Source organism: Ornithorhynchus anatinus, chromosome 10 (genome assembly GCF_004115215.2).
Source record: "Ornithorhynchus anatinus isolate Pmale09 chromosome 10, mOrnAna1.pri.v4, whole genome shotgun sequence".
NCBI classification, from domain to species: domain Eukaryota; kingdom Metazoa; phylum Chordata; class Mammalia; order Monotremata; family Ornithorhynchidae; genus Ornithorhynchus; species Ornithorhynchus anatinus.
In genome coordinates, this window is record NC_041737.1 from 59,345,348 (window position 1) to 59,372,649 (window position 27,302).

A 27,302-nucleotide genomic window follows, 5' to 3' on the forward strand; every position below is an offset into this window, starting at 1 on the left:
GAAGGCCTCTTGGAAGAGATGTGCTTTCAATAAGGCTTTGAAAGCAGGGGAAAGTAATTGTGTGTCAGAAATGAAGAGGGAGGGCATTCCAGACCAGAGGCAGGACATAGGCGAGAGGCCGGTGACAAGATAGATGAGGTCGAGAACCAGTGAAAAGTGAGCATTAGAGGAGCAAAGCGTGAGGGTTAGGTTGTAGTAGGAGAATAGCGAAGTGAGGTAGGAGGGGGCAAGGTGATTGGGTGCTTTAAAGCTAATATTGAGGAGTTTTTGTTTTGGTGTGGAGGTGGTTGGGCAACCACTGGAATTTCTTGAGGAGTGGAGAAGCATGGTCTGGATGTTATTGAAGGAAAATGATCCCGGCAGCCGAGTGAAGTATGGACTGGAGTGGGGAGAGCAGGAAGCAGGGAGGTGAGCAAAAGAGGCTGATACAGTAATTGACGTGGGATAGGATAAGTGCTTGGAATGACAAAGTAGCAGTTTGGATGGAGAGGAAGGGGCTGAATTTAGCCATGTTGTGAAGGTTGAACCGACAAGATCCAGTGACAGATTGAATACGTGGGTTGAATGAGAGAGATATCTGTCTCCCCCTCTAGACTGTAAACTCGTGATGGGCAGAGAACGTGTCTGTCATATTGTTATATTTTACTCTCCCTAGCTCTCAGACTGTAAGCCCGTCAAAGGGCAGGGACTGTCTCTATCTGTTACTGATGTGTACATTCCAAGTGCTTAGTACGGTGCTCTGCACATAGTAAGCGCTCAATAAATACTATTGAATGAACGCTCTGCCCACAGTAAGCACTCAATAAATACGATTGATTGATTGACTGATTGATTGAACCTTGAGGGATTTCCACAGTTAGCTGGTGGGAAGAAGAGATCGGAGGAGAAGCAGGAGATGACAGGGTCAGTGAAATTGAGATTGGATAATGTTTCCAGGAGAAGGGAGTGGTCGACAGTGTGGATGGCATCTGAGAGCTCAAGGAGGATTAGTATGGAGTAAAGGTCGTTGGATTTGTCAAGATCACTGGTGACTTTAAGAGGGCGGTTTCTGTGGAGTGAAGGGGATAGAAGCCAGATTAGATGGGGGTCAAGGAGAGGAATTTGAGACAGTGGGTGTAGACAATTAGCTCAAGGAGTTGGGAGAAGAATGGTAGGAGGGAGATGGAGCGATAACTGGAGGGACCCTTGGGCTCAAGGGAGGGCGGTTTTCAGGATGGGGAGACCTAAGTATGATTGAAAGCACTGGAGAAAAAGTAATTGGAAAGTGAAGAGTTGATGATGCAGTCAGGGACAGGGTGAGTGCTTTGAGAGATAAAGTGTGAAGAGGCCTTATTGAAACACTGGCCACCTCCCTTCCTCCCTCCCTCCGACATCCACCTTCAACTGTTTGCCTTTCAGTGGCTTTTCCCCTGCTGCTTCCAAAGATCATTTCCAGCCCTGATCTCTCTCTCTCTCTCGCTCTCTGCAATGTCTCAGTCTTTGCAGTAAGCACTCAATAAATACAATTGAATGGATGAATAATGAAGTATGCTCAAGTCTTCCTTAGCCTGAAAAAAAAACCCCAAACCCTTCTTAGCCCCAAGGCTCCCTCCAGTTCTCTCCCCATCTTGTTATGGGCAAAGAACGTGTCTGCTAATTCTGTTATTTTGTACTCTCCCAAGCGCTTAGTACAGTATTGTGCACACAGTAAGGGCTCAATAAATACCATTGATTGATGGATTGATTGATTGCCAAACTCCTTAAATGAGTTGTCTACTCCTGCTACCTCCACTCCCCCACCCCCAATCCTGTCCTTGAAGCTCTCCGATTTGGCTTCAGCCTCCTTCACTTCAGGGAACCACCCTCGGTCAGGTGACCAGTGGCCTTCTTTTTGCCCAATCCACGGCTCCGCCACATGTCTGCTGTGTGACCTTGGGCAAATCAGTTGGGAGAAGCAGCGTGGCTTAAGTGGAAAGAGTGCGGGCTTGGGAGTCAGAGGACATGGGTTCTAATCCAGACTCCTCCACTTGTCCGGTGCGTGACCTGGGGCAAACCACCTAACTTCTCTGTGCCTCAGTTACCTCATCTGTAAAGTGGGGATTAAGACCGTGAATCAGTTGGGAGAAGCAGCGTGGCTTAAGTGGAAAGAGTGCGGGCTTGGGAGTCAGAGGACATGGGTTCTAATCCAGACTCCTCCACTTGTCCGGTGCGTGACCTGGGGCAAACCACCTAACTTCTCTGTGCCTCAGTTACCTCATCTGTAAAGTGGGGATTAAGACCGTGAGCCTCACGTGGGACGACCTAATAATAATAATAATAATGGTATTTGTTAAGCGCTTACCATGTGCCGAGCACTGTTCTAAGCACTGGGGTAGACATAGGGGAATCAGGTTGTCCCACCTGGGGCTCACAGTCTTAATCCCCATTTTACAGATGAGGGAACTGAGGCACAGAGAAGTGAAGTGACTTGCCCACAGTCACACAGCCGACAAGTGGCAGAGCTGGGATTCGAACTCATGAGCCCTGACTCCAAAGCCCATTCTCTTTCCACTGAGCCACGCTGCTTCTCATCTGATTACCTGATTACCTTGCATCTACCCCAGCGCTTAGAACAGTGCTCGGCACATAGTAAACGCTTAACAAATCCCAAAATTATTATTATTATTATTCTCTGTGCCTCAGTTACCTCATCTGTAAAATGGTGATGAGTGTGAGCCCCAGTGGGACAATTACTGCGTTCAACTTGATTAACTTGTACCTACCCCAGGGTTTAAAACAGTCCCTTGGCACGTAATAATAATAACGATGGCATTTGTTAAGCGCTCGCTATGTGCCGAACACTGTTCTAAGCGCTGGGCTAGATGCAAGGGGATCAGGTTGCCCCACTCGGGGCTCACAGTCTCCATCCCCATTTTCCAGAGGAGGGAACTGAGGCCCAGAGAAGTGAAGTGACTTGCCCGGGGTCACCCGGCGGACAAGTGGGGGAGGCGGGATAAACGCTTGACAAGTACCAGAGGTATTAGGGGCATTCTCACTCTCGTTATTATTATTATTATTATCATTATTATCATTATCGTTGCTGTCGTTCTGGGTATGGGAGGAGCCGAGCGGGGGGGGGAAGGGCCTCGGGCCGGTGAGGCGGGGCAGCTCCGCGCCTGCGCCCTGGCACGCGCCTCCCCGCTGACTTCGCCCAATCGGCGCGAGGCGGGTGACAGTCCCTTGCATCACGCTCGGGTCAAGGCGGTGACGTCACGGAGCCCCGACGACCAATCGGAGCCGTCGGGGCGCGGAGGGACAGACGGGAGAGCCAATCCCGAGCGCCGTCGTCAGGGGGCGGGACCAGGCGCCTGCCCGCAGAAGGGCGGAAGTGGGGCTCCGCCCGGAGCCTTCGGGGCGGGGTGGGGGGGAGGGAGGGAGGGGGAAGATGGCGGTGTCGCTGTCCCTGCGGCCGGGGCCGCCGCTGCCGGTCCTGCTGCTGTTGCTGGGCACGGCTTCGGAAGCGGCCGTGGGCTCTCTGAACTTGGCGGAGCTGAGCGACATGCGCTATGGCATCGAGATTCTGCCGCGACCCGTGCTGGGGGGGCAGGTGCGCGCTGGGGCCCGGCCCGGGGGTCGAACGGACGGGACGGACAGACGGACCGGGAGCCGGGGCGGCGGCGGTGGTGGTGGGGACAGGCTCTTGCTTCTCGTTCCCGGAGGGCCGCCCCTCCCCCGCGCCCCGAACCACAAAAGACTCGGACGTCAGATCGCTCAATCTGACGAGCTGGAGAAGCAGCGTGGCTCAGTGGAAAGAGCACGGGCTTTGGAGTCAGGGCTCCTGAGTTCGAATCCCAGCTCTGCCACTTGTCGGCTGGGTGACTGTGGGCAAGTCACTTCACTTCCCTGTGCCTCAGTTCCCTCATCTGTAAAATGGGGATGAAGACTGTGAGCCCCACGTGGGACAACCTGATTCCCCTGTGTCTACCCCAGCGCTTAGAACAGTGCTCGGCACATAGTAAGCGCTTAACAAATACCAACATTATTATTATTCAATCGGTGGGATTTAGAATAACAATAATGTTGGCAGAGCACCGTTCTAAGCGCTGGCGGAGACACAGGGTCATCAGGTGGTCCCACGTGGGGCTCACCGTCTCTTCATCCCCATTTGACAGATGAGGGAACTGAGGCCCAGGGAAGGGAAGCGACTGGCCCACGGTCACCCAGCTGACAAGTGGCAGAGCTGGGATTCGAACTCAGGACCCCTGACTCCAAAGCCCGTGCTCTTTCCACTGAGCCACGCGGCTGCTTCTATGCACTTACTATGCGCAGAGCGCTGTACTAAGCGCTAAGGAGAGTCCAGTGCCACGGAGCGGCCGGTCACCTGCCTCTTCCCTCCCCCGTAGAGCCGCGAGGAGGAGGTGGTGGTCCTGTCATCCAGATTCAAGCAGAAATACGAATGCCGCCTGCCGGCCGGCGCGGTCCACTTCCAACACGACGGCCAGGACGAGGTGCCGGCCTACCAGGGGCCCAGCGTGCCCGAGCTGCTCAGGCCCCTGGGGCTGGGCCCGTGCCTGGTGAAGGTGGGGCCCCGGGGGGAAAGGGAGGCAAGGGGCTGAGCCTTACCGGTCGGGGAAGGGGGCCGGGAGACACCCTCCCACCCGTGGGGGCCGGCCCGCGGCGACGCGCTGACCGTGGGCTCTGCTTCCCAGACCAAGGATTGGTGGACGTATGAGTTCTGCTACGGACGACACATCCAGCAATATCACCTGGAAGGTGACCGCCCCCTGCGTAACCCTCCCCTTCCTTCCACACCTTCACCTTGCCCTCCCGCCCCCCGAGCCACGGCCCCTCTCGTCCCCTCGTTCCGGGAGCCCCCCTCGATCTGTGCCGGTCCTGAGGGCCTGTGGCGAGAGCGGGTGTGGGGATAGCTGCCCCGCCTGCCCGCGTCCCGCCCCTCCCGCCTCCCTCCGTCCAGCCCCGTTTCTTTGGCAGAGTCCGAGATCAAAGGTGACATCCTGTACCTTGGCTATTACCAGTCGACCTTCAACTGGGAGGATGAGAGCGCTAAGGTGTGTGAGACGCGGGAGGGGGGGCGTTGAGGGCGAGAGGGCCGCGTAGCCGACCGGGCTGCCGGGTTTGTACCGGGTCCGTACGCTCGGGTCGTCCTCTTCTCCCCCCCGCCCTCCTCGGGTCCAGGTGACCCCGTGTCCTCCTGACCTCTCTCCAGGCCTCCAAGCAGCACCGGCTGAAGCGCTACCACAGCCAGAGTTACGGCAACGGCTCCCGGTGTGACCTGAGCGGGAGGCCCCGGGAGGCCGAGGTCCGGGTGAGTAGCGACTCGGGGCCGGCCCGGCGGTCGGGGCGCCGCGCCCCCTCGCCCCCCCGGCTGATGCCCCTCCCCCACGACTTCCTGGCGGCGGCCAGTTCCTGTGCGACCAGCGGGCGGGACCGGACGGCGGCAGCGACTACATCGACCGCGTGGATGAGCCGCAGTCCTGCTCCTACGTGCTGACCGTGCGCACCCCCCGGCTCTGCCCCCACCCGTTCCTCCGTCCCCCGCCCAGTGCGGCTCCCCAGCCCATCCGATGCCACCCCGCCCTGCCGCCTGCCCAGTACGGGGAGTTCATGCGCACCCAGGCCTGTGAGTGCGGGGACACGGAGTTCCCTAGAGGACCGGGGGTGGGGGTGGGGGTGGGGGCGGTGTGTGGAGCTGGGGAGTACGGGGTTTTGGCCGGGCGGGGGTTCGTGGCTCAGGGGACTGGCCCAGCTGGGGAGGCCACAGTGGAGGTCGACCCATCCTGTCCCCCCCCCGCCGCCGGCCCCAACCCTGCACACCTTCTCAGCTGACTCGCAGTGGCAGGTGGAGGAATTCCAGCATCTAGATATGGCTGGCAGCAAGGACGCAGGTGAGGCCCACTCCCCCTCGCCACCTACCTCATCCTGTTGGCCCCCTCCACCTCCCGTCCTTCCCCCCCGCAGCCCCCAGCCGCCATCTCCTACCCTTCTACCCCACCGTCTCCCATCCCCCCCCACCTTCTAACACCCCCTGCATCCCATCTCCCCACCTTCCTCCCGACCCCACCCATCACATTCCAACCTTCCCCTGCCGCCCCGACCCCCCGACCTGCCCCCAGGCAAGACCCTGCTGGAGGAGGATCCCCAGAACACCTGGAACACAAAGCCAACGCCTGAGGGCAACCCTCCGCACCCGGTGAGGAGCCCCCACCTGGCAAAATAACCCCCTTCACCCCAGTGGGACCGGGAGGGTCCCCTTGTGGCAGGGCCTCACCGACCCCCTCAACCTCACCCCTCCTTCCCCTCCTCATCTTCTCCAGGATCCAGAGCCCAGGCCCGAGGCGGAACCGCCGAACCCCAAGCCCCTGAGCAGTGAGCGTCCCACACTTGCCCCCAGTGCCCTCTAAGCCCCACGCCATCCGCTTCCCCTCCCCCAAACCCAGCAGTCCCCGGCTGTCCTCCACCCTGCCGCCGCCACCCCGCTGCCGCCCTGTGTCCCGCAGGTCTCCGCAGGAACGTTCAGATTAAGGTCATCCGAGGCCCCCGGGACCTGGTTCAGTTCATTGAGGAGCTGAAGGACATCGCAAAGAAGGTGGAGGCTGGGGGGCGGCTGCGGGGCAGCTGGGGGGCAGGGAGGGCACCGGGCGGGCCCACCAGCGTAGCCGCTTTGTCATCTCCCTCCCTCCCCTTAGCTTCCGTCTATTCTCCCCACCGCTTTTCCTTCTCCCCACCTCCAGCTTCCCCCATTCCTTCCTTCATGACCTCCCAACTGCTGCTGTTTCCCAGGAGAACACGGCCCCTCAGCCCCCCTCAAAGCCACCACCCGAGAGCCCCCCAAAGATGGCCCAGCAGGAGGAGGAGAAAGAGGTGGAAGGACCTGAGGAAGAGGAGGAGAAGGAGGTGGCGACAGCAGTGGGGGAAGAGGAGCAGGAGCAGCAGGAGGAGGAGGAAGAGGAGGAGGAGGAGGAAGATGTGGCGGTGAGCGGTCTGGACCTGCTAGGGAGGCTCCAGCGGGAGCTGGAGGAGTCGCTGCTCACAGGTGTCCGCCACCAACCGCAGCCGGAGGCGGGGGCCGCTGCCCACTTGGAGCGGGGGCAAGACCTGGATGGGGGTCGGCAGGAGGTGAGTGCCGTCCCCCGGGCTGAACCTGGACTCACTGGGTTGAGGGGGACGGGGCCTGTCTCCGAGGATTCATTCACTCATTCAATTGTCTTTATCGAGCGCTGACTGTGTGCAGAGCACTGTACTAAGTGCTTGGTATGTACGATTCGGCAACAGATAGAGACAATCCCTGCCCCACGGTGGGCTCACGGTCTCAAAGGGGGAGACGGACAGCAAAACAAAACAAGTAGGCATCAATACCGTCAAAATAGATAAATAGAATCGTAGATATATTTATATACATCGTTAATAAAATAGAGTAATCGTATATACGGATGGGGAGGAGAGGATGGTGCGGAGGGGCAGAGAGGGAAGGTGGGGGTGTTGTGAGGGCAAGGCCCGGGTCCTGCGACCGGGGCCCTGTCCTCAGGCCGAGCAGGATGCGGGGCCGGAGGGACGGGCCGGACCGGCCCAGCGGGCCCGAGCTTCCCGAGCCCTGGCGGCCACCCTCAGCAGACTGGTGCAGAAACTGGATGCCGACCGGGCCGCCTCGCAGCACGGAGAGGGAGAGGGGCAGGGAGAGCGTCAGGGGGAGGCCTCCCCTCAGCCTCCCTCGGCCCCTGATGTTCCAGGTGAGTGAAGCCGCTGGTGGGAGAGAGCGAGTGATCTTCCTCGGCGCCGCCCCCCCCCGCCACACCCACCCACCCTCCACCAGACAGCGGAGAATAGGGAGGCGAGAGAGAGAGTCCCCATGTGAATAGAGGGGTGGTCCCAGGCCCCTCCTCCATCTATGTCAGTGTCCCCAACAAGTAGACTGACCACCGAGTCAGGGTTCAGGTCACATGGCAGCAACAGCTGAAGGGGGACAGTGCCGTGACTCCTGGTAAGGGGAGGGGGGCCGCAGCAACCTCTGCACCACCCTTCACCTTCCCATCTTCCTTCATCTCCCCATCCTCCCTCTCCTCCCCATCCGCCCTCACCTCCCCATCCTCCCTCTCCTCCCCATCCGCCCTCACCTCCCCATCCACCCTCACCTCCCCACCTCACCCTTCACTTCTTCCCTCACCTTCCCTCCCATCCTCCACACCTCCCCGTCTTCCTTCCCTCCCCTCCCCACCGACCCCGCCAGGTAAAATAGAGATCAAGATTGTGCGGCGGATGGGGGCCGGGGGGACCCTGGAGGATGAAGCCCAATGGCTTTCCGACGAAGACAGTAGGGATCTCAAGGAGATTTTTTTCAGCATTCTGGTGAGCGCAGTCCTCGACCCCAAGGCCCCCAACCCCCTAATGACCTGCCTGCCTTTGGCCTCCCTAGTCCTGGCCTTTGTGACCCATGACTCTCGACACCCGCGTCCCTGACTTCCTTCTCCATGCCCCCCCCATCCCCCTGTCCCTGCCCCCACACTCCCCCTTTTCCTGCACCCCCCGCCCCCCGCCCCCACTACCCCTGGCCTCCCTGTCCCCTCAGATCCAGGGTGTGGAGGAGGCTCAGCAGGAGCGTCAGAGACAACAGCAGCTGGAGAACAACTACCGTCGTGTGTGGGGACCACGGGGGGCAGAGGGGACTGGGGATCCAGACGAGTTTGACTTCTAATACCTTCTTTTCCCCTTCACCGCCCCCCCCCCCCCCCCCCCCCCCCCCCCCCCCGAGTTCCATCTCTTCCTCTCCCTTCCCCTTCCCCAGGGCTTGGCAGCAGAGCAGTGCCTGGGCAGGGAGGGCAATGCTAGCAATGACTGGGGTTTGGGGAGGACGTTCTCTGAGCTGCCCCAGACTCCCCTTCAAGGAGGGGTGGGTCCTTATTTGCACCCATCTGCCCGGGTCCATCCTATTCAGCGCTTGCCGGCGGTGGAAGGTGGCCCCATGGCTTGGGGTGGGGGTGGGTTTGAGGTCGCTCCAGTGGTGTTTCTGAATAAAGTGCCCTGGATCCAACCCCCGTATCTGTCCATCCTACTGAGGCCGGCCAACAGCTCGCCTGGATTCCATCCCAGCCGTGCCACCGGACGGGGCCTCCCCTCCCGCCCCCCGGCCCTGGCCGGCGCTGCCCCCAGCCTGGAGAGAGCCACACAGCTGGTCCAAATTATTGTCACTTTATTCCACTTGAAATCCCCACCCGTACGGGTATAGGGACGGCCAGGCCGGGCCTCCCCCTCCCCTCCCCCCCGCCCCCCCACTGTCATCTGAATTTTAGCCCAAACCACTGACACCGATGGGGTGGGGGGGGGGGGGTGGGGGGGGTGAAGGGATTAGGGAATGAGTGACCAGCCCCCTTCCACCCCTACGTCACAACCCTAGGCCCCCTCCGCTCCTTCACGTGTCCAGAGCTGGGGGTGGGGGGCCCCGATCCCTTTCACAGAAAGGGTCTGGACGGTCGACATCCCTCCAAGAGGCCCTGGGCCCGCCGGGGTCAAGAACGGACAGTCGGTGTGGACCGATGGACCGAGGGAGGGTCCCTGCTGACCCCCCACCCCCACCCGCACCCTTTGGGGGTACGTGTCGTGATCTGCCTCGGGTGAGCCCGGACCTCGGCCTCTGGGAAGGCTCGGTGGGGGAGAGACCCCCCTCTCCCCAAATGCAAAGCAAGAGCGGAGGGGAACCCCGGGGAGCGGTGTTGGGGGGTGGCCGGGGGGAGGGGGGGACGGGGGAGAGGGACAAGTGTCTGTGAGGAGGGGAGGGGAAGGGTGTGCCCGGTGAGGGGGGGCACCGGAGAGGGGTCTGTGCCCAGAGCGAGGGAGTGGGTCCGTGCCCCGTGTGAGGGAGCGGGACCGTGCCCCGCGTGAGCCCGCCGAGGAAGGCCCCGAAGTCCGTGCCCGGTGAGTGGGGGTCCCAGCCCCCCGCCCTCCCTGCAGCCCGCCCCGGGCGGCCGGCTATACCAGGGCAACGGGGGCGTCCGGGCGGCCCAGGCTGGCGGTGCTGCTCTTGCGGGGGGCCCGCGGGGGGCTGGGGGCGGGCGAGGGGGCCGCGCTGCCCCCTTCCCCGGGGCAGCCGTGCTGCAGCAGGATGTCGGCGCAGAGGCGGCTCCCCGCGTGCCTGGCGTACCACAGCGCCGTGCGGCCCCGGGCGTCCCGCGCCGACACGTCCGCGCCGTTCTGCGCCGGGGACACGGAGACCCGGAGACACGGCCGTAGAGACGGGCAGACGGACAGACAGACAGACAGACAGACGGACAGAGGGGCAGCGCTGGGGCCCCAGCGCCGGGAAGGACCGGCCGAGCCCCACCCCGTCCCCGGCCGCAGCGGGGGCAAGCGGGCGGGACCGGGGCGCCTCCTCCCTCCGGGCCCGGCTCCGCGCCTTGCCCCCCGCCGTGCCCCCCGGCCGTGCCCCGCGCGCCCCCCGGCCGTGCCCCGCGCCCCTACCCAGACCAGCAGCTGCGTGATGACCACGTGGGCGAGCTCGGCGGCGAGGTGCAGCGGGGAGCGGCGCTGCGGGTCCCCGTCGGCCGCGGCCTCCAGGGCCCCGTGTCGGGCGTGGGCGAGCAGCAGCAGCACGGAGGCCACGTCCTGCGCCTGCACGGCGGCCCACAGGCGGGGCCCCAGCGGCTCGGCCGGCCCGCTCAGCGGCGCCAGGAACAGGAGCTGCTCGTACTTGGCGCGGATCCACGACTCGCGCTCCTGCCTGAGGGGGCGGCGGCCCGTGAGGACCCCCCCCCCACCCCCGGCCCGCCCCGGCCCCGCTCCCCCGGCCGGCCGGCCCGCCCCGTCCCGCCCCGTCCCGCCCCGTCCCGCCGGCCCCCCGCGCGCCGCACCGGGACGAGTCCTGCGTGGGCTTGGTCCGGCCCTGCGTGTGGCTCTCCCAGACGCGGTTGGCCATGTCGTTGCCCACGGCGGTGAGCACCAGGGTCAGCTCCCTCGGCCAATCGTCCAGGTCCAGCGAACGGACGCGCGACAGGTGGGTCCCGAGGTTGCGGTGGATGCCCGAGCACTCGATGCAGATCAGCGCCCCCAGGTTCAAGCTGGCCCAGGTGGGGTCTGCGGGGGCGACGGCGCCCGGAGCGCGTCGGCCTGCGGCCCTGCTCGGAGCCCGCGGCCCCCTCGGCCCTCCCGGCCCCCACCCCCACTTCGTAGCCCCTCCCTCCCTCCCTCCCTCCCTCTTTCCTACCCTCCCTCCCTCCCGGCCAGTCCCGGCCCCGCCGAGGCCGTCCGGCCCCGCTCCCCCCGTCTGCCCCCCTCACTGGCGGCCCCGCAGTCCACGCAGGTCGAGTTCCCCTTGGCGTTCCGGATGGCCTGGATGGCCACGGCTTCGCTCTGGCTGTCGGTGCGCAGCTGGGGACGGGGGCGGGGGACGGCAGGGCGAGGGCCGGGGGGCGGGGGCGAGTGGGGAGGTCAGAGCGGGGCTCCGCAAGAGTCCGGCCTCGTCCCCGGCTCCTGCCCCTTCCCGCTTTCGAGGCGGGCCGCACCCCGCCTCGCTCTACCCCTGCCCCGCTAGAATGATCAGGGTCTCGGTTAAACTCTTACCCCCGCCCCATCTCGCGGCCCCCCCCCCGCCCCTTCCCCCAGTCACCTTGACCTTGCTGCTCTCGCAGCCCTGCAGGCTGGCCAGGATCTGGCTCTCGATGGCCTGAACCCAGGCGTCGCGTTCCTCGAAGCTGCTCGCCTCGAAGTGCCACGTCTGTCCGGTGCTCGACACGATCAGGAACTCAAAATTCTCCTCTGGGGGTAGGTCGGGGTCACGGGTCACGGAGACGGGGACGGGGGTCCTCCCACCCTCCCCTGAAGCAGTCGGGGAAGGGGCTGAGGTTTCTGCATCCCCACTCAACCCTTCGGAGGACCCCACCCCCGCCCCCGCCGCCCCGCCGGTTACCTGCTTTATAAATATTTCTTAAACTACCAAAGGATTTTAGTTTCCACATTTTGCGCTTGGCTGGCTCCCCGCGGCGAAGGCGACAGAGACAGAGAGAGGCCGAGGCAGGCGGAGACGGACAGACGGACAGGGTGCGCGGGGATCGGAAGGGGGCGGAGAGGCGAGGGGAGAAAGGCGAGGGGAGAGGCGGAGCGGTAAGGTGGGGAGGGCGGGAAGGGGGAGGGGAGGGGAGGGGAGGGGAGGGGAGAGAAAACCGGAGAGTCAGTGGCCCCGGAGCAGGAGCCGAGAAAGTGAGGATTCTGCCGTGGTGGAGGAAGGAGGAGAAAAGGGGCGGGGGGCGAGCAGAAGGGCGGGGCCGCGTGGCAGGCGGCGGGCCGGAGGAGCGGAGGGTCGCGGCCGGGGCGGGCGGCAGAGTCGGGGTCGAGGAGTCAGACGGGCCCGACCAGGAGAGGGCCGAGCCCAGAAGGTTGGGGCTGGGGGGCAGGAGGGAGCGGGGCCTTGCCGGGGGTGGGGAGGGAGGAGACGGGGGCACAGCTTGCGGGATGGGCGGGGCGGGGCCTTGATCCCACCTTCCGCCGCCTGTCCGGAGGACCCCTCGGTCCGGGACGGAGTGGTCAGCTTCTTCCTCCGCTGCTTCTTCCCCAGGGGCGAGGGTGGGGGGTCCCGGCTGGGCGGGCTGAGGCCCCCCGACGGAGTGCAGTCTGGGGACACGAGGGCTGCTCAGGCTCCTCCTGACTCTCGCGACTCCTGCCTGTCCCGCCCTGTGACTCTCCGTGACTGCCCCACCCCCCCCGTCCCCGACCATCTTCCCTCCTCTCCCCTCCCTTCAGAGCCCCCCACCCCACTGACCCGCTGGCCAGAGAGGAAACTGCAGACCCTCCAGGTCAGGTGCCACAAGGCAGGGTCGCTCTGAGCCGGGGGTCACAAGCCGCGGTCACTCTGGGCCCACACGCCCACCTCTCATCTTTCCACGTCGAGCCTTCTTTCCCTCCGCTCCCCCGCCGCCCCCCGTCCGTTTACTTCCCCCCTACTTTTCCCCCACCACACAACCCCAGTCAAATGCAACCTGGGGAACCCTCCAACCCGCCTCGGGCAAGCTCCCCTTCATCCTCTCCCCGATCCTGACCCGATCACTCCTTGCTCCTCGCCGTCCCCGAGCCTGGCATTCCCCTCCTCCTACCTCCGCACCCCCCGCCTCGTTCCTCGCGGGGGAGTCGTCCCGCTCCTTGCCCCCAAGTCCGCTTTAACATCTTCCCACCCTCTCCATCTCCTCCCTCAAAGCCCGCGGGGGCCCCCTCTCCCACCCCCTTCAATGAGCAGTGCCGGTCATCATCCGCCCACCCCCGGCCTCCTCCTCCACTTTTTTCAGGGATTGATTTTGTCGCCTCCCCCGCCCTCCTTGTCCGGCCCGCACGGATCCTCGGGGACGGTGATGTCCACGTGGACGTTCCTGATGACTCTCATCTGCCCCCTTCCTCTCTCTCCTCTGCTCCTCCGGCCTCCTGCTCCGCCCCACCTCGCCCGCTCACCCACTAGGGCACACTCTGCCTCTCACCTTCGCTAGTCACTGGCCCTTCCCCCCCCCAGATGCCCCCTATCTCTTGACCCCTCCTCCACACACACTTATGCCCGGCCACCAGGCCCATTACGGCGGTCACCCCAGCCTCTCGATGCGCACACCCACGGCCTCCACGCTACCCTCCGCGCTGACCTTGACTCGACGTCTGTCTCTCCTTCGATCTGGCGTGTCACCCCCCCCCCCCCGCCCCCAGCCCCCAGCCCCAACCCGCGGGCCTGAATGGTCAACGCCCCGTCCCCGCCAATCCTAACCCGCAGGCCTGGACGGCCCCCACGCTCGCTTCCTCCACTCAGGCTCTCTCGCTTCCTCCACTCAGGCTCTCTTCCCACGGAGCGCTGCTCTGCAGGAGGAGGAAAATCCTTCCACCAGCCCGACCCGATCCTCCTCATCCTCCCCGGCTCTCACTCTGCCCTTTCCTCTGCCCAGCAACACTACCGCTCCTTCCTCGATGACCCCCGTGCCCATGGCCCGCACCAACCGACTGCCCACACCTGAATTTTAATCCTCTTCTTATCGTCCCCAAAGCCCCACCTGCCCATCTCTTGCCCCTGACCACCTTGCCATCCGCTTTATGGACAAAATTTTAACTATCGGGAGTGAACTCCCTCAAATCTCCCCCTCACTTCCCCAGTTCCCTCTTACTCCCTTCATCCATTCTTATATCCTTCCTGCCACCTCTCAAGAGGAGAGCTGCTGTCCCCTTTCGAAATCTGCCCTCTCCACCTGTACCTCGAACCCCATCCCTTTGCATCTTATTAAAACACTCGAGTCCATCCTTCTTCCCTACCCGACGGCCATCTGTTACGGCTCTCTCTCTGATGGTCCCTGTCCATCTACTTTCAAACCTGTCCCCGTCTCCTCTACCCTAAAAAAAAATTTAAAAACCCCTCTTTTGCCCCACTGCATCATCATCGTCCCCCAGCCCACTCCCTTTCTCCGTCCTACCATTCCTGTCCGAACCCCTTGAACGGATCGTTTATGTCAGCTGCCTCCACTTCCTCTCCTCCAACTCCCTGCTCGACCCTCTCTGATCAGAATTTTTTCCCCTCCTCTCTCCTTCACTGAACCTGCTCTCTCCAAGGTCACCCATGTGACCAGATCTAGCAGCCTCCATTCCATCTTAATCCTCTTCGTCCTCTTGGCTGCCTTTGACATTGTGGACCACCGCCTTCTGGAATCCCTGCTTAACGGTGGTTTTTCTGTCACTTCTCTCCTGGTCTCCTTCTACCTCTCTGACCTCTCTGCCTCGGTCTCTGACTCTGCCCCTGCCCCTTACCTGCTCAGTGTGGAAGGGCCCCTCAAGGCTCAGTTCTGAGTCCCTTTCTATTCTCAATCGACACTCACTCCGGCCCTCATAAACGCTCACAGCTTCGACTCCGACGGCTCTGTGCGTGACCCCCAAATCTACCTCTTCAGCCCCAGCCTCGGCCCTCCTTTGCAATCTGGCACTGTCCCTTGCCTCCAGGACGTCTCCTGTATGGATAGCCCTTCGGCACTTCATGCTCAGCATGTCCCAAAAGGAATTTTTCATCTTTCCTCCCAAGTCCTCTCCTCCTCCAAACTTTCCCATCATTGTCGATTGCACCACCATCCGCCCTGTGAATCAAGTCCTTGTCCTCTCCCTACTCCACTATCGAATCAAGCTCCTCGCTGACCCCTGGCCTTCAACCTTGAGAAGCTGTGTGGCCTAGAGGAAAGAGCAAGGCCCGGGGAGTCAGAGAACCTGGGTTCTAATCCCAGCTTCGTTACTTGTCTGATGTGTGACCACAGGCAAGCTGCTTCACTTCTCTGGGCCTCAGTTACCTCATCTTAAAATGGGAATTAAGACCGTGAGCTCTATGTGGGACAGGGACTGGGTCTAACCTAGTTATCTTGTATCTGCCCCAGCACTTCGAACAGTGCCTGGCACATAGTAAGCACGTAACCATACCAAAAATCAAAACCAAAGCCCCTCTCCCTTCTCCAGTCCATACTTCACTCTGCTGCCTAGGTCATTTTTTTTTGGAAAGTTTTTTTTTTTACTTTTCAAAAAAACTCAAATGGGAAGAGGAAGAAGGATGAGGAAGAAGAATTGTTATTATTGTGGTATTTGTTGAGGGCTCTCTCTGTGCCCGATACTGTACTGTGTGCTGGGGTAGATGCCAGTTTAGGCACAGGTTGGGCACAGGGGTTGGCCCACAAGGGGCTCATGGTCTATGGTATTTAATCCCCACTTTATAGATGAGGAAATCGAGGCCCAGAGAAGTGAAGTGACTTGCCCAAGGATCCCCAACAGCTCCCTCGTCCCCCCACTCCTCCCCCGCTCCCATCTTTCACCCCTCTCATGCCAACGTACTCACTCACTGAGACTCCTCCTCATTTCTGGCAGTTGACCTCTTGCTCGCATCCTTCCCCACCCCTGGAAAACCCTCCCCTTTCATATCTGGCACACCGGTGTTCTCCCCCTCTTGAAAAAGCCTGTTGGAATTACATCTCCTTCTGGAGACCTACCCTGATCCATCTCGACTGGCCACCCTGTCGCCCCCTCTACCACCACTTCTTCCCTCACCCTGTCAGCACTCGTCTTCGAACCCCACCCCCGCCCTCAATAAAGATATAGCTTTACACTTGGGTGCTTCCCCTACCTATAACTTATTGTAAGAGTTCTCTCTCTCCACGGCGACTCCCCTTGCCGCCCCACCACACACACACCTCCGCCCCACCCTAGATTGTTAACTCCTCGAGGGCAGGGAGCACCTCTCCTACCTCTGTTGGACTCTCCCCAGGGCTCGGTACGGCTATGATCAATACATGCTACTGATCGATTGAGTGACCGATTCCCGGCAGGTGCACTAACCGGTGCTCAGGGCTCGTGCCAGGTTGCGATCTGGCTTCAGGAAATGCTTGGAGGCTGGATCCGGGGGCGGCTGCAGGGTGCTGGGGCTGGGCGTGGGCGTGGGCGTGGGCGTGGGCGTGGGCGGTTCAGCTGCGGGAAGACCTGGAATGAGAAAGGTCCTCCCCCTCTCCGCCCCCTTCCCCTTTTCCCTCCCCCACCGCCCTCCCTGCCCTCCTCCCCGCCCCCTCCCTCTCACCGCTCCCTTCGGCCGCCGGGCCGGACCCCACATCCTTGACGAGCCCGTTGATGCTGGCCGAGGGCCCAAAGGCCGAGATGGCCCTCGGTGGCCGCTTGCCGGGGACCTTGACCGTTGTCCGGAGCAGGTCCATCTCCTTGCCGTGGACGCCATGGATGTAGTCCTGGGGGTCAGTGAGGATCGTCGGAGGTGGTGGTCCGAGGCGGAGGCCCATCACTGGGGTGCGGGCGGGGCGAGGGGAGGGGGATGGACGAAGCGGGAGAGGGGGAGGCCCAGGCGGGAGAGGAGGGGGCGGGGCGAGGGGTGGGGACGCTGCCGGCGGACCCTGGGAGCCTCCAGGAGGGAGCGGGGCGAGGGGAAGGGCGGGTCCTCACGGGCCGGGGAGCGGGGAGCGGGGCCAGGGCCGGGGAGCCGCAAGAGGGGACGGACGGACGGACGGACGGACGGACGGACGTTCAGAGGGGCGGGCGCTCACGTGGACGCTGGGATGATAGAGCAGGTAGCCGTTGCTGGACAGCGTCACGTATTTCTTCTTCCACTCCTTGTTCAGCGAGTTCCCGCTCCGCTTCAGCAGGAAGCTCTGCGGGGCGGGAGGCCCGACACTGGGGTCCGGAGCCGCCGGCGGGAAAGCCCGCCCCCCCGCCCGCCCTCGCCCCGCGACCCCCGCGGCCCCCGCGGCCCCCGCGGCCCCCGCGACCCCCGCGACCCCCGGCCCCGCCGCACCTGTTTGATGGGGATGGCCCGCCCGCCGCCCGCGGTCTCTCCGCGACTGTCCAGGCTTCGTTTCTCCGAGTCACTGCCCCGGCGGTTCTGTGGGAGGCGGGGGCGGTCTGGGCTCCGTGGGCGAGGGAGGGGAGAGGAGGGGAAGGGAGAGGAGGGGAGAGGAGGGGAGAGGGAGGGAGGGAGGGAGAGGAGAGGGGAGGCGGGCAAGTGAGGGAGGGGAGAGGAGAGGAGGGGAGGGTCGGCCGGGGTTGGCACCGAGTGCCGAGGACCGGTACCGGTACCGTTACCGTGAAGAGGCTTGTGCGTCTCTTGGCGGCTCGGTGCAGGGACCCCGGGGTGCTCAGCCCGGCCGCCGCCGCCGCCGCCGCCGCCACCGCCGCCGCCTCGGCCCGAAGCTCTCGGTGGCCCACGTTGGGAGAGGACGGGAGGGAGGAGGAGTAATCGCTCGTGTGGCCGCCGTCGCTGGCCTGGGGAGAGGGACGGCACGGGGGTCAGCGGTCCGTCCCCCGCCCCTGACCTGGGCCTTCGTCCCGCTTTCCTCCCTCTCCCCTCCACCCCTCCCCTCGGCCCGTTCGTCCCCCCAGATGAAAGACGGGGCGCCGGCTCCAGGGCAGAGCGCTGTAGCGGGCGCCTGCTGAGGGCAGAGCGCTGTAGTGGGCGCCTGCTGAGGGTAGAGCGCTGTAGCGAGCTCCTGAGGCCTCGACTGCCACCTTCACCCTGCACCCCCCCGCCCCAAGACACACACACACACACACACAAACCCTCTACTTACCATGGCCCTCCCTTTAGTTTGGAGGCCTCCATGGCCTCTCGGACCCCCACCCGCCCCTCCCGGGGCCCGCCCCTCACCTGGCCGCCCGAGCGGGGACACGGGGGCCGTGTGGCTCGGGGAGCTCGGCAGAGACTTGCAGGCTGCCAGGAGCTGCTGCTGCTTCCGCAGAGTCACGACTTTCTGCGCCACTGGGGTAGGGGGTGGGCGGAGGGGAGAGAGGGCATGAGGGAGCAAGAGGTGCCACCCGCCCGTGAGAGCGACCTGGCGCCCCCTCCTCACCCCCGCGGCCCTTTTCCAGATCTCCTGGAGCCCAATAGAGCCTCCTTCGGGAAGTCCTACCAGATTGACCCCGCTCCCTCCGCTCCATAGCTCCAAATCCACTCCCCTCCCCCACACCCTCATCCCCTCCGCCCCGTGCGCCAATCCCGTCCTGTCCTGGCTGGGTCCGTCGGTCCGGACCGGGCTCTCTGAGAGTCTAGAACGGAGGCTCCCTGAGAAAGGGGATCGGGTCTGCCCGTCGGCCGTCATGGGCCGGCCGCTGATCGCCAGACCTCCCTTGCCCTTCCGCCACGGCCCCCTGTCCGGCCCCCTGCCCTGACCCCTTGCCTCAGGCCCCCAGCCCCCGGGCCCCTGCCCCCGGTCCCAGGCCCCTGCCCCGATCCCTGCCCAGGCCCCCTGCCCCCTGCCCTGGCCTCCTGCCCCCGGTACCAGGCCCCCGGGCCCCTGCCCCCGGTCCCAGGCCCCCTGCACCCGATCCCCTGCCCCAGGCCCCTGCCCCTGCCCTGGCCTCCTGCCCCCTGCCCCTGCCCCGACCCCTTGCCTCAGGCCCCCAGGCCCCGGGCCCCTGCCCCCGGTACCAGGCCCCCTGCCCCGACCCCTTGCCTCAGGCCCCAGGCCCCCGGGCCCTGCCCCCGGTACCAGGCCCTGCCCCGACCCCTTGCCTCAGGCCCCCCGGCCCCCGGGCCCCTGCCCCCGGTCCCAGGCCCCTGCACCCGATCCCCTGCCCCAGGCCCCTGCCCCTGCCCCGGCCTCCTGCCCCTGCCCCCTGCCCCGGCTTCCTGCCCCGGCCTCCTGCCCCCTGCCCCCTGCCCCGGCTTCCTGCCCCCTGCCTCCTGCCCCTGCCCCCTGCCCCGGCCCGGTTACCTTCCTGGAAGACCCTTTCCACGTTCAGCCCGTAGGTGGCGCAGGTCTCGTAGTAGCTACAGCGTTTCATGTCGCCGCAGAGGGCGCGGGCCCGGGCGTCCGCCACCACCCGAGGGGACGAGGCGCTGATCCTGTCTGGGGGCCGAGGGAAAACTAAGGCAGCAGACCCCACCCCCCCCCCCCTTCCCTCCATGCGCTCCACTGTCGTCCTTGCCTTCTTCCTCCCTGGCCCTCGCCCCCTCGCCCTCGTCCCCGTTCCCCCCCCGCCCCCCACTCTGCCCTCGTTCCCTTCCCCTCCCTCGCCCCCTCCCCCTTCTCTACTCTCTCCTCCTAGCCGTTGCCTTCGCCTCCTCCCTAACCATCCGTCCCCCTCGCCCTTATCCCCCCTCCTCCTCCCCTTGCCGGCTCCCCGCAACTCCTCCCACCCGCCTCTCCTCGGTGGCAGGGGTGGAACCTCCGGGAAGAGGCAGAAGGGCAGCAGCGAGGCCGGCCAGCGGAAGCCCTTTCTCCCCCCCCCCCCCCCCCGCCCCTCCACTCCCCGGGGCCCCCGCCCCCCTCACCTTGCGTCCCCACCAGGGCCAGAGCCAGGCCGGGCCCCCCTCGGTTCTCCCCCCGCAGGGCGGTCAGCTGCCGGTGCAGCTGCCCCACGGCCTGGAAGCTCCTTTCATCTTCCAGGCTGAAGACGAAGATCACGGCGTCGGCCCAGCCTGAGAACTGGGGGAGGGCTGGAGGGTCAGGCCGGGAGAGACCCTAACCCTCACTGCCCTGCCGGGCAGTGTCCCCGCTTCCCCCCGCAGGCCTGCTCCCTGGCCCTTGCCCCCCGCCCCCTTCCCCTTCACCTTGGCGTCTGGCGCGGACCCCTCCTCCCGGATCAGCAGTAGGTAACTCTGGCCTTCCACCAGCATCTCCTTCTTGTGCTGTTCGCCTGGCCGGGGAGCGGCGTTAGTGGCCGGAGCAGGGTTCGGACCCTGCTCCACCCCAGCCCCTGACCCCTGACCCCTGACCCCTAGTTCTCGTCAGGACTCACTTTCTGTCTTCTCCAGTGCCTGGTAGGAGCCGGTCAGGAAGCGGTGGACGAGAGCTGACTTTCCACTTCGGGCATCTCCCAACACTCCCTAGGCAGGGGGAGCGGTCAGCAAGGTGGGGGGGGGGGGCGGGGAGGAACGACGGGGACGGCGGGATGGGACATGGGACGGTCAGCGAGGCCGGGGACAAAGGTCAGTGGGGGCTCAGGAGTTGTTGGGGGGAGGAAAACACCCTTCCTCCGGGCACAAAGATCCTGGGAATCGGGGAGCCAGGGCGAACACGTGGCCCGATGCGAATCAGAAATGCGGTTGGGCGGCATGAGGGCAGTGACAGGCACTGCGAGGAGGGCGGGGGGCCCGACAGGGGTCCCGTGGGAGGGGATGGGCCCATGTACTAGCAGTGGTTGGAGGGGAGAGGGTCCGATACCCCAGCAGAAGGGTCGTGAGTTGGGGGGGGGAGTTTATGCCCCAGCAGGGGATCTGAGGGGGACCCACTGCCCAATCTCCACTGAGAGGAGGGAAGGAAGGATGGGAAGAGAGAAAGCTTCCGCGGCTGGGGGAGGCGGTGGCGACCCTCGCAGTTGGGCGGCAGGACACAGAGGAATGGGGGCGGGGGCGGGGGTGGTAGGGGAGAGGGGGCGGGCAGAGCCGGGGAAAGGGGTGGGGGAAACACACCAACCGCAGGTCCTGGACGGAGCGGCTCAGGGTCCATTCCGGACTGTTGAGCACGGCCTCTGGGTGGGGAAAGGGGACAGATGAGACCTCGAACCCCCTAATCGGCCCCCGTCCTGTCGCCCACTAATGAATCCCCCCCGCCACACACACACACACACACACACACCCCCACACCTGTTCCTCTGCAGCTGGCGCTTACATTGCCCAGTTGCTTAGCAACAGCGCCAGATGTGAGAAATGCCCCCCTCCGCCCCCCAGCCGTTAGCCTCCTTTGTGAATCCCAGAGCTCCTCGCTCCCCGGGAGATCGGAAGCCCAAGTGGCATCCAGTCCGTCACGGCCACCCCGCCCCCCGCCCCCCGCCCCGGTCCAGCTCCGGGCCGCCCAGGTTCCCCGACTCGAAGAGAACCGGGATAGGCGCCCCCCCGATCCCCCGTCCTCTTCAAAGCTATACGCAACCTCGCTCACTCCCCCAACAGGACCGGCCGGCCTCAAAGGTCACTCCCGGGTCGCCAAGGAAACTGAGGCACGAACGGCGGGGAAGGAACTGCTCCCCGAGGTAAGGACTCCTTGCCTTGGGCCGGGTGCTCTCCCCCCTCCCCCCGCGAAGTTGGACCCAAGCGTCCGGCCGCCCCTTCCCGTCCCTGACGGGGATTCCAGCGTTCGGCGCCCCGGCGCCCCCGCCTCCCCGCCCTCCCCGGTTGTGGGTGCAAAGGTCAGGCCGCCCCTCTCCCACAGACTTGGACCCAAGAGTCCTGAGTCCTCTACCCCTCAGACCTAGACACAAGGGTCCGGCTGCGCGCTCCCGTCCCTCCCGGCGTGGCCCCAAGGGTCCGGCGCACTGCCCACCCCCCCCCGGCAGGACCCAAGGTACGGCGACCCCTCCCCACCCCCGCGGCGTGGACCCAATAACTCACTGGGGGAGACGCTCCCCAGTAACTCACTGGGGGAGACGCGCAGCTCAGGAGGCCCGGGGCCGGGGCCGGGGCCGGGGCTGGGGCCGGAGCCGGGGCCGGAGCCGGGGCCGGGGCCGGGGCCGGGGGGCGCTCCGGTGCTCTTGGCGAAGATGCCACTGATGAACTTGAGCATTTTGCGGTCGCGCGTGGAGGCCCGTCCCCCCTCGCGGCCCCGCTTCAGCCCCGGCCCGAAGGCTCCAGAGTGTAGGCGGCGCGGGCCCGGCGGGCGGCGTGGAGGAGGGGCGGCGGCGGCGGCGGCGGCGGTTGGCGGCGGCGGCGGCGGCGGGGGATGCAGCGGCGGCCCGGGTGCAGGTCACTATTGTCCAGCGTTTTGCTCTTGCCTTTGCGGGGCGACAGCTTGACCCTGGGCCCGGGTCCGCTCCCTCCGGCCGGTCCGGCCGGCCCTGCCGGTCCGGGCCCCGCGGCCCCCGCCGAGCTCTTCGGGTCCCGGGCCCTGGCTTTGGCCTCGCTGTCGGGCCACGACAAGCGGCTGGCGGCCCCCCTTTGGCCCCCCGCCCTGTTCCGCTGGTGGTCACCGTCCTGCAAGGCTTCGGGGCGGGGGGCGGCGGAGCCACCTTGAGGCGGCGGCTGCCGGTGCCCGGGTGCGGGGACGAAGAGCCCGGGACCCCGCCGCCCCCGGTCCCCGGTCCTCCCCAGCTGGGGCTACTCAGCAAGGGGCGCCGGGGCGGGCCGGGGGCGGCGGCGGCGGCGGCGCGGCGGCGGCGGCCGTCCCGGCCCCGGGGATCCGGGGTCAGCCCGCCGGCCAGCGGGGGCCCGGGCGGCGCTGCCCACAGGGAGAGGCGCCGGGCCGGGCCGGGGGCGGCGGGCGCAGAGCGGGCTGGCGGGGCCGGCGGGGCCGGAGGGCTGGCGGGACCGGCGGGACCGGCGGGGCCGGGGGTGGGGCCGGGGGTCAGGGGAGGGGGCTCGGCCCCGGCCCCGGCCCCGGCCCGGCCCCGGCCCCGGCCTCGGCCCCGGCCCCGGCCCCGGCCCCGCTGGTGCTGATCCACAGCGCATCTTGCCGATGGAACAGGCGCTTCTTGACGGTCTCGTCTGCGGCCCGGCGCCCCCGCCCGCCCCGGCCTTGGCCCCGGCCTTGGCCTCCCCGGCCTTCCCCGCCCGGCGTGGCCCCCTGCGGACCCCGGCGGGCTGTCCGGGCTGTCCGGGCTGGCCGGGGACGGCGGCGGCGGCGGCACGGACTCGAGTTTGACCAGGGTTAGCGAGATGAAGTAGGTGTGGTCCGGCGCTGCAGGGCGCCCGCTCCCCGGCTTCATCGGGACCCGAGAGCCCCCCCGGGCGCGCGGAGGGGGACGCGCTGCCCCGGCTGCGCTCAAGGGGGCCCGGCCATGGGGCCGCCCTCCGCCCCGGACCCCCGGATCCCGGGACTCCCGGACCCCCGGACCCCCGGGCCCCCCGGCCCCCCGGCCCCCCGGACCCCCGCCCCGGCTGCGCTCCCTCCGCCGCCTCCGCGCGCGCCCTCCGCCCATCACACGGGGTGCTGTGGGCCCATCGCCACCCTCAGCCGCGCCCCCGGAGCCCCCGGAGCCCCCGGACCTGTAGGAGCTCTCCGGGGAGGAAAGGGTGCGGGGGAGGAGGCGGAGGGGACAAGGCCTGCGGGGGCCGAAGGAGGAGGAGGTGGTGGAGGAGGAGGAGGAGGAGGAGGAGAAGGAGAAGGAGGAGGAGGAGGAGGAGGGTAGGGAACGAGGGAGGGGGGTGGAGGCGGGAAGGAGGGAAATGGGGAAGGGGTACGGGGGCGGGCTGGGGGGAGGGAATAAGGGGAGAGAGAATGCGGGGGGCGGGCTAAGGGGAGATGCGGGGAGGGAGGGCGGGGGGGGGCTGGCTGGGGGAGGATGCGGGGATGGGGAGGGGGCGCGAGGGTGGTCTGGGGAAGGATGCGGGGACGGGGAGGGGGTGCGAGGGGTGGTCTGGGGAGGATGCGGAGACGGGGATGCGGGGAGGGGATGCGGGGGACGGGCTGGGGGAGGGTGCGGGCTTGGGGAAGGGGCGCGGGAGAGGGGGCGAGGAAGGGGGGCCGGGGAGGGGGCGGGCACGGGGAAGGGTGCAGAGAGAAGGGCTGGGGAAGGGGTGCGGGGACGAAGGAGGGATGCGGGGGTGGGGTAGAGGAAGGGGGCGGGGAGGGCGGATTCAGGGGCGAAGATGCGGGAGGTGCGAGGCGGGAGGAGCGGGGCCCGGGGGGCCCGGAGGAAGGTCCGCGGGGCTGGCCGGGGCTCGCGGGGACTCGGTTCGGTCCTGATGCGCGCTGTGTCCGGGCGATTCCCTGCACATTGAGCAGGAGGCGGCCCTCCCCCCGGCCGCCCCCCCCCCCCCACCGCCCGGCCGCCTCCCGTCTCTCCCCCCGCCCTCCTCCCCGCCCCCCGCCCCCCGCCCCCGGGCCCCGGCCGCTGCTAAAACCCGCACTGGATTCCCCCCCTCTCACATCCCGGACTGGATCACCCCGGATTGGAAGTCGCTCTCTCCTCTTTCCCTTCCTTGCCTTCCGCCTTCCCCTAACCTGGGGAAGGGGCTGCAGAGGGGCGGGGCCTAGGCAGGGCGAAGGTAGGTCGCCGGGGGAGGTCAGGTTCTTTCCTCAGTCGTACGAGCCCCCCTTCCCCTTCCTCCCCACCCCAGCACCCATCGCGTTGGAACCGGGGGGGAGAAGGCCGGGGAGCTCGAGGTGGCTCCCCCAGGGACAGTCGACTGCCCCCGGCCCAGCTGCCTCCCTTTCCTGTCCCTCGCCTGACACTGACCACGTGTGGACCCTCCAGCTAGACTTTATTCGACTTTTTTCACCCGCCTCTCCTTATGCCCTTCCCTGGGCGTCCCCCCTCCCCCCTCCTCACACCTCCCCCCCCAAGGGAAGAAGGGAAGAGGTGGAAATCCCTTCCGAATTTCGGGGGTCTGCCAGCGGGAGGAGAGTGAGTCAAGGTCCCCGGGGCGGGGGCGCATCTCCGGATTTACCCAAAACTCTTTCTGCATCTTGTCGCCATGGCAACCGCGGCTCCGCGCGTGCGGGGACCCAGTGGGGATGGGGGACGAGGGACGGGGTGGGGGAGGCCGGTGGGGGGAGAGGGGAAAGCGAGAGGAAGGGTCTCAGCCCCTCAGATCGATGGGTGCCCCGTGACCTCTGTAGCCTGATGGGGACGGCGGGTTTGTGGCGCCGGGAGCCCCCGTTAACTCTGCCCCCGCCCCGCCCCGCCCCGTCCCGCCCCGGGTTGCTTTCTTAACCTGGAGAAGGGCCGATTCCTCCAGCCCCAAGAGCCCGGGCCCCTCCACCTGAAAGGACGTCCCGCCTCCCGCCCCGCCCGGGCTGTGAAAGGCGAGGGACGACGCGGGCTGGGGGTCGTCTCCGCAAGCAGAAGCGGGAGCGGCGCAGGGGGTGGGCCCGGCGCGGACTATCCGGGGTACGGGAAGTGTGGGCTCTGTCCTCTGAGTTGCGTGGCCTTGGCTACCCTAACTCCGGCTCTAGGTCTCAGTTTCCCCTCTCTGTACAACGGGTCCGGTTCAGGAAGGGAGAGGGAGCAGGACAGCTCCTGGGAAATTGGAGGTCAGAGGTCAGCGCCTCTTCCCCGGCTGGGCACGGTCTCGGAGAAGACCCCCCACCCCCCCCAACACGCACACCTCTTCCCCGGCCGGAAGTCCATTACCATAGCAACGCAGCCCACGCTGCCTCCTTCTGGAACCCCCGCCCCCCCCAACCTCCGACTCCTTGCCCCCACCCCTCCACCTCCGGTCTGTGCCCCAGTCCCTCCTCCTTCTCCCCACCGTGCCAGCTCGTTACCATGGTAGCGCCCCCCCAGCTGCCACGTGGGCGGTGCCAGCTGTCGCCCCTGGCAACGGACCCGGGTAGCAAGGGGAGGGGGGATGACAGGAGGCCCGTGGGAGGCTCCCCGGGGCGACTGTCCGCGGGGAGGGGCCTGCCCGGGTCCACAGGGCGGGATAGGGTTTGCCCCCCCACCCGGCTGAGCGCCCCCTCGAGTGGGCCCAGATCTCGGGCAGCGGTGCCACCTCTCTACCCGCACCAGGCGTCCCTGGAGAATGGGGATGGGGGAGTCTGGTTCCCCGGCCAGACGAACAGGGGAGAAGTCCGTGGGGGCGGGGAGGACCCCCTGATTGTCCCCAACGTGTACCCCGCTTTGATGGCGACAGGGCCTGGGGGGGGCTGCTGAATCGAGGAGGGGTACTATGGGTCCTCCTGAGCCCCAAGCCCCTCCCCAGGCCAGGCCGCAGAGAGGGGAAAGCAAGAGGATGCAGCGGGCAGAGTTGCCATGGCAACACTTCCGCCCGGTGTTGTCACCGCTGCTTCACGGCGCTCGCGGGGGTAGCGGAAACCGGGGGCATAGAGCGACGTTGGGGGGGGGGGTGCATTCGTGTGTGTCATTACTAGGGTCTTTGTGTCCCATGGGTATCTGGGGGGGTCATGATGTGCACCTGTGTGGGTCACTGTCTTTCGCCATGTGGCTGTGGTGTGTGTCTTAATCACACTAGGAGTCTGATTGTCTATGAGAATGTAGGGTCTGTATCTCTTATTCCATGACGTATGGATCCCAGGGTCTGTGACTTTATCAGAGTGTGTGTGTGTGTGTGTGTGTGTGTGTCTGTCAGAGGACTCTCCAAGGTCACGTGCCCCAGGGCAGGCCTGGGAGCGGTCACTCCCACTCCAGCCCACCCCTCAGATGCTCGCACCGGCTTTCACCTGGGGCAGACAGGCTGCCGCTTCCTGGTTTCTGATGTAGGGGCCCTGAGGGGACGGGGCAGGTGAGGCGGGCCGCCCTCCCTCCCAGTCCCTCCCCGGACCCCCACTGCCTTCCTCCGACCTGCCTCAGGTTCTGACTGCAGATTGGTTGAGGAAGGGCCTCAGGGAAGCAGCGCGGCCTCCTGGTTAGAGCTCGGGCCTGGGAGTCATGAGGACCCGGCTTCTAATCCCAGACCCCCTCCACCACTCGTCTGTTGTGTGACCCTGGGCAAGCCACTTCACTTCTCTGGGCCTCAGTTCCCTCATCTATAAAATGGGGATAAAGACCGTGAGCCCCATGTGAGACAGGGACTGTGACCAAACCGAATCACTGGTAGCCTCCCCAGTGCATAGTACAGTGCCTGGCACAGAGTAAGCGCTCAACAGATACCACAGTCGTTCTTCTTCTTCTTATTATTATTACAAGGGTGAGCCCAAACCGGCCTGGGCCCCCAGGATCCGGAGCCGGACCCCGATCGCACGCTCACCTCGGACGCAGTCCAGCGAGGCCTGGAGTTTGTCCTGGAGATCTGGGCTGGACACCTTTTGGACCAGATGGCTGAGCTGGCTCAGGTGCAACTTGGTGACCTCGTGACGTTTGACTTCTGTCCGCACGGCGGCCACGGTCAGCTGCCTCTGTGTGTGCATGATGGCCGGGCCCCCCGACCCCCGACCGGTCTACCGGGCCTCGCTCCCCCAGTAGGCCCCCATCCGCCCGCCGTCTGTCTGTCTGTCTGACTTCCTGAGTGTGCACGGGAA

At 65.9% G+C, this 27,302-nt stretch overlaps 2 protein-coding genes across 2 annotated transcripts; one reads left to right on the top strand and one right to left on the bottom strand.

Annotated features, from left to right (window-relative positions):
• The first annotated feature begins 3,385 nt into the window (after positions 1 to 3,385).
• OS9 (OS9 endoplasmic reticulum lectin) lies at positions 3,386 to 9,004 on the top strand. Its single transcript, XM_029073537.1, has 14 exons — positions 3,386 to 3,565; positions 4,362 to 4,538; positions 4,668 to 4,731; positions 4,951 to 5,027; positions 5,186 to 5,284; positions 5,383 to 5,599; positions 5,802 to 5,864; positions 6,093 to 6,169; positions 6,294 to 6,345; positions 6,477 to 6,565; positions 6,760 to 7,095; positions 7,505 to 7,706; positions 8,204 to 8,322; positions 8,543 to 9,004. Exons 1-14 carry the CDS (start codon positions 3,404 to 3,406, stop codon positions 8,666 to 8,668), a joined length of 1,860 nt encoding a protein of 619 aa, XP_028929370.1. The 5' UTR covers positions 3,386 to 3,403; the 3' UTR covers positions 8,669 to 9,004.
• Positions 9,005 to 9,146: 142 nt separating this feature from the next.
• Positions 9,147 to 27,226, bottom strand: AGAP2 (ArfGAP with GTPase domain, ankyrin repeat and PH domain 2). The gene is made up of 18 exons (XM_029073539.2): positions 27,032 to 27,226; positions 20,861 to 20,919; positions 20,188 to 20,275; positions 20,000 to 20,085; positions 19,721 to 19,874; positions 19,161 to 19,295; positions 18,084 to 18,205; positions 17,533 to 17,712; positions 17,246 to 17,332; positions 16,998 to 17,102; positions 16,523 to 16,685; positions 16,288 to 16,416; positions 12,442 to 12,573; positions 11,573 to 11,721; positions 11,244 to 11,334; positions 10,818 to 11,040; positions 10,429 to 10,687; positions 9,147 to 10,161 (listed from the first exon to the last, which is right to left on the bottom strand). Exons 1-18 carry the CDS (start codon positions 27,189 to 27,191, stop codon positions 9,940 to 9,942), a joined length of 2,544 nt encoding a protein of 847 aa, XP_028929372.1. The 5' UTR covers positions 27,192 to 27,226; the 3' UTR covers positions 9,147 to 9,939.
• Between the last annotated feature and the right edge of the window lie 76 nt (positions 27,227 to 27,302).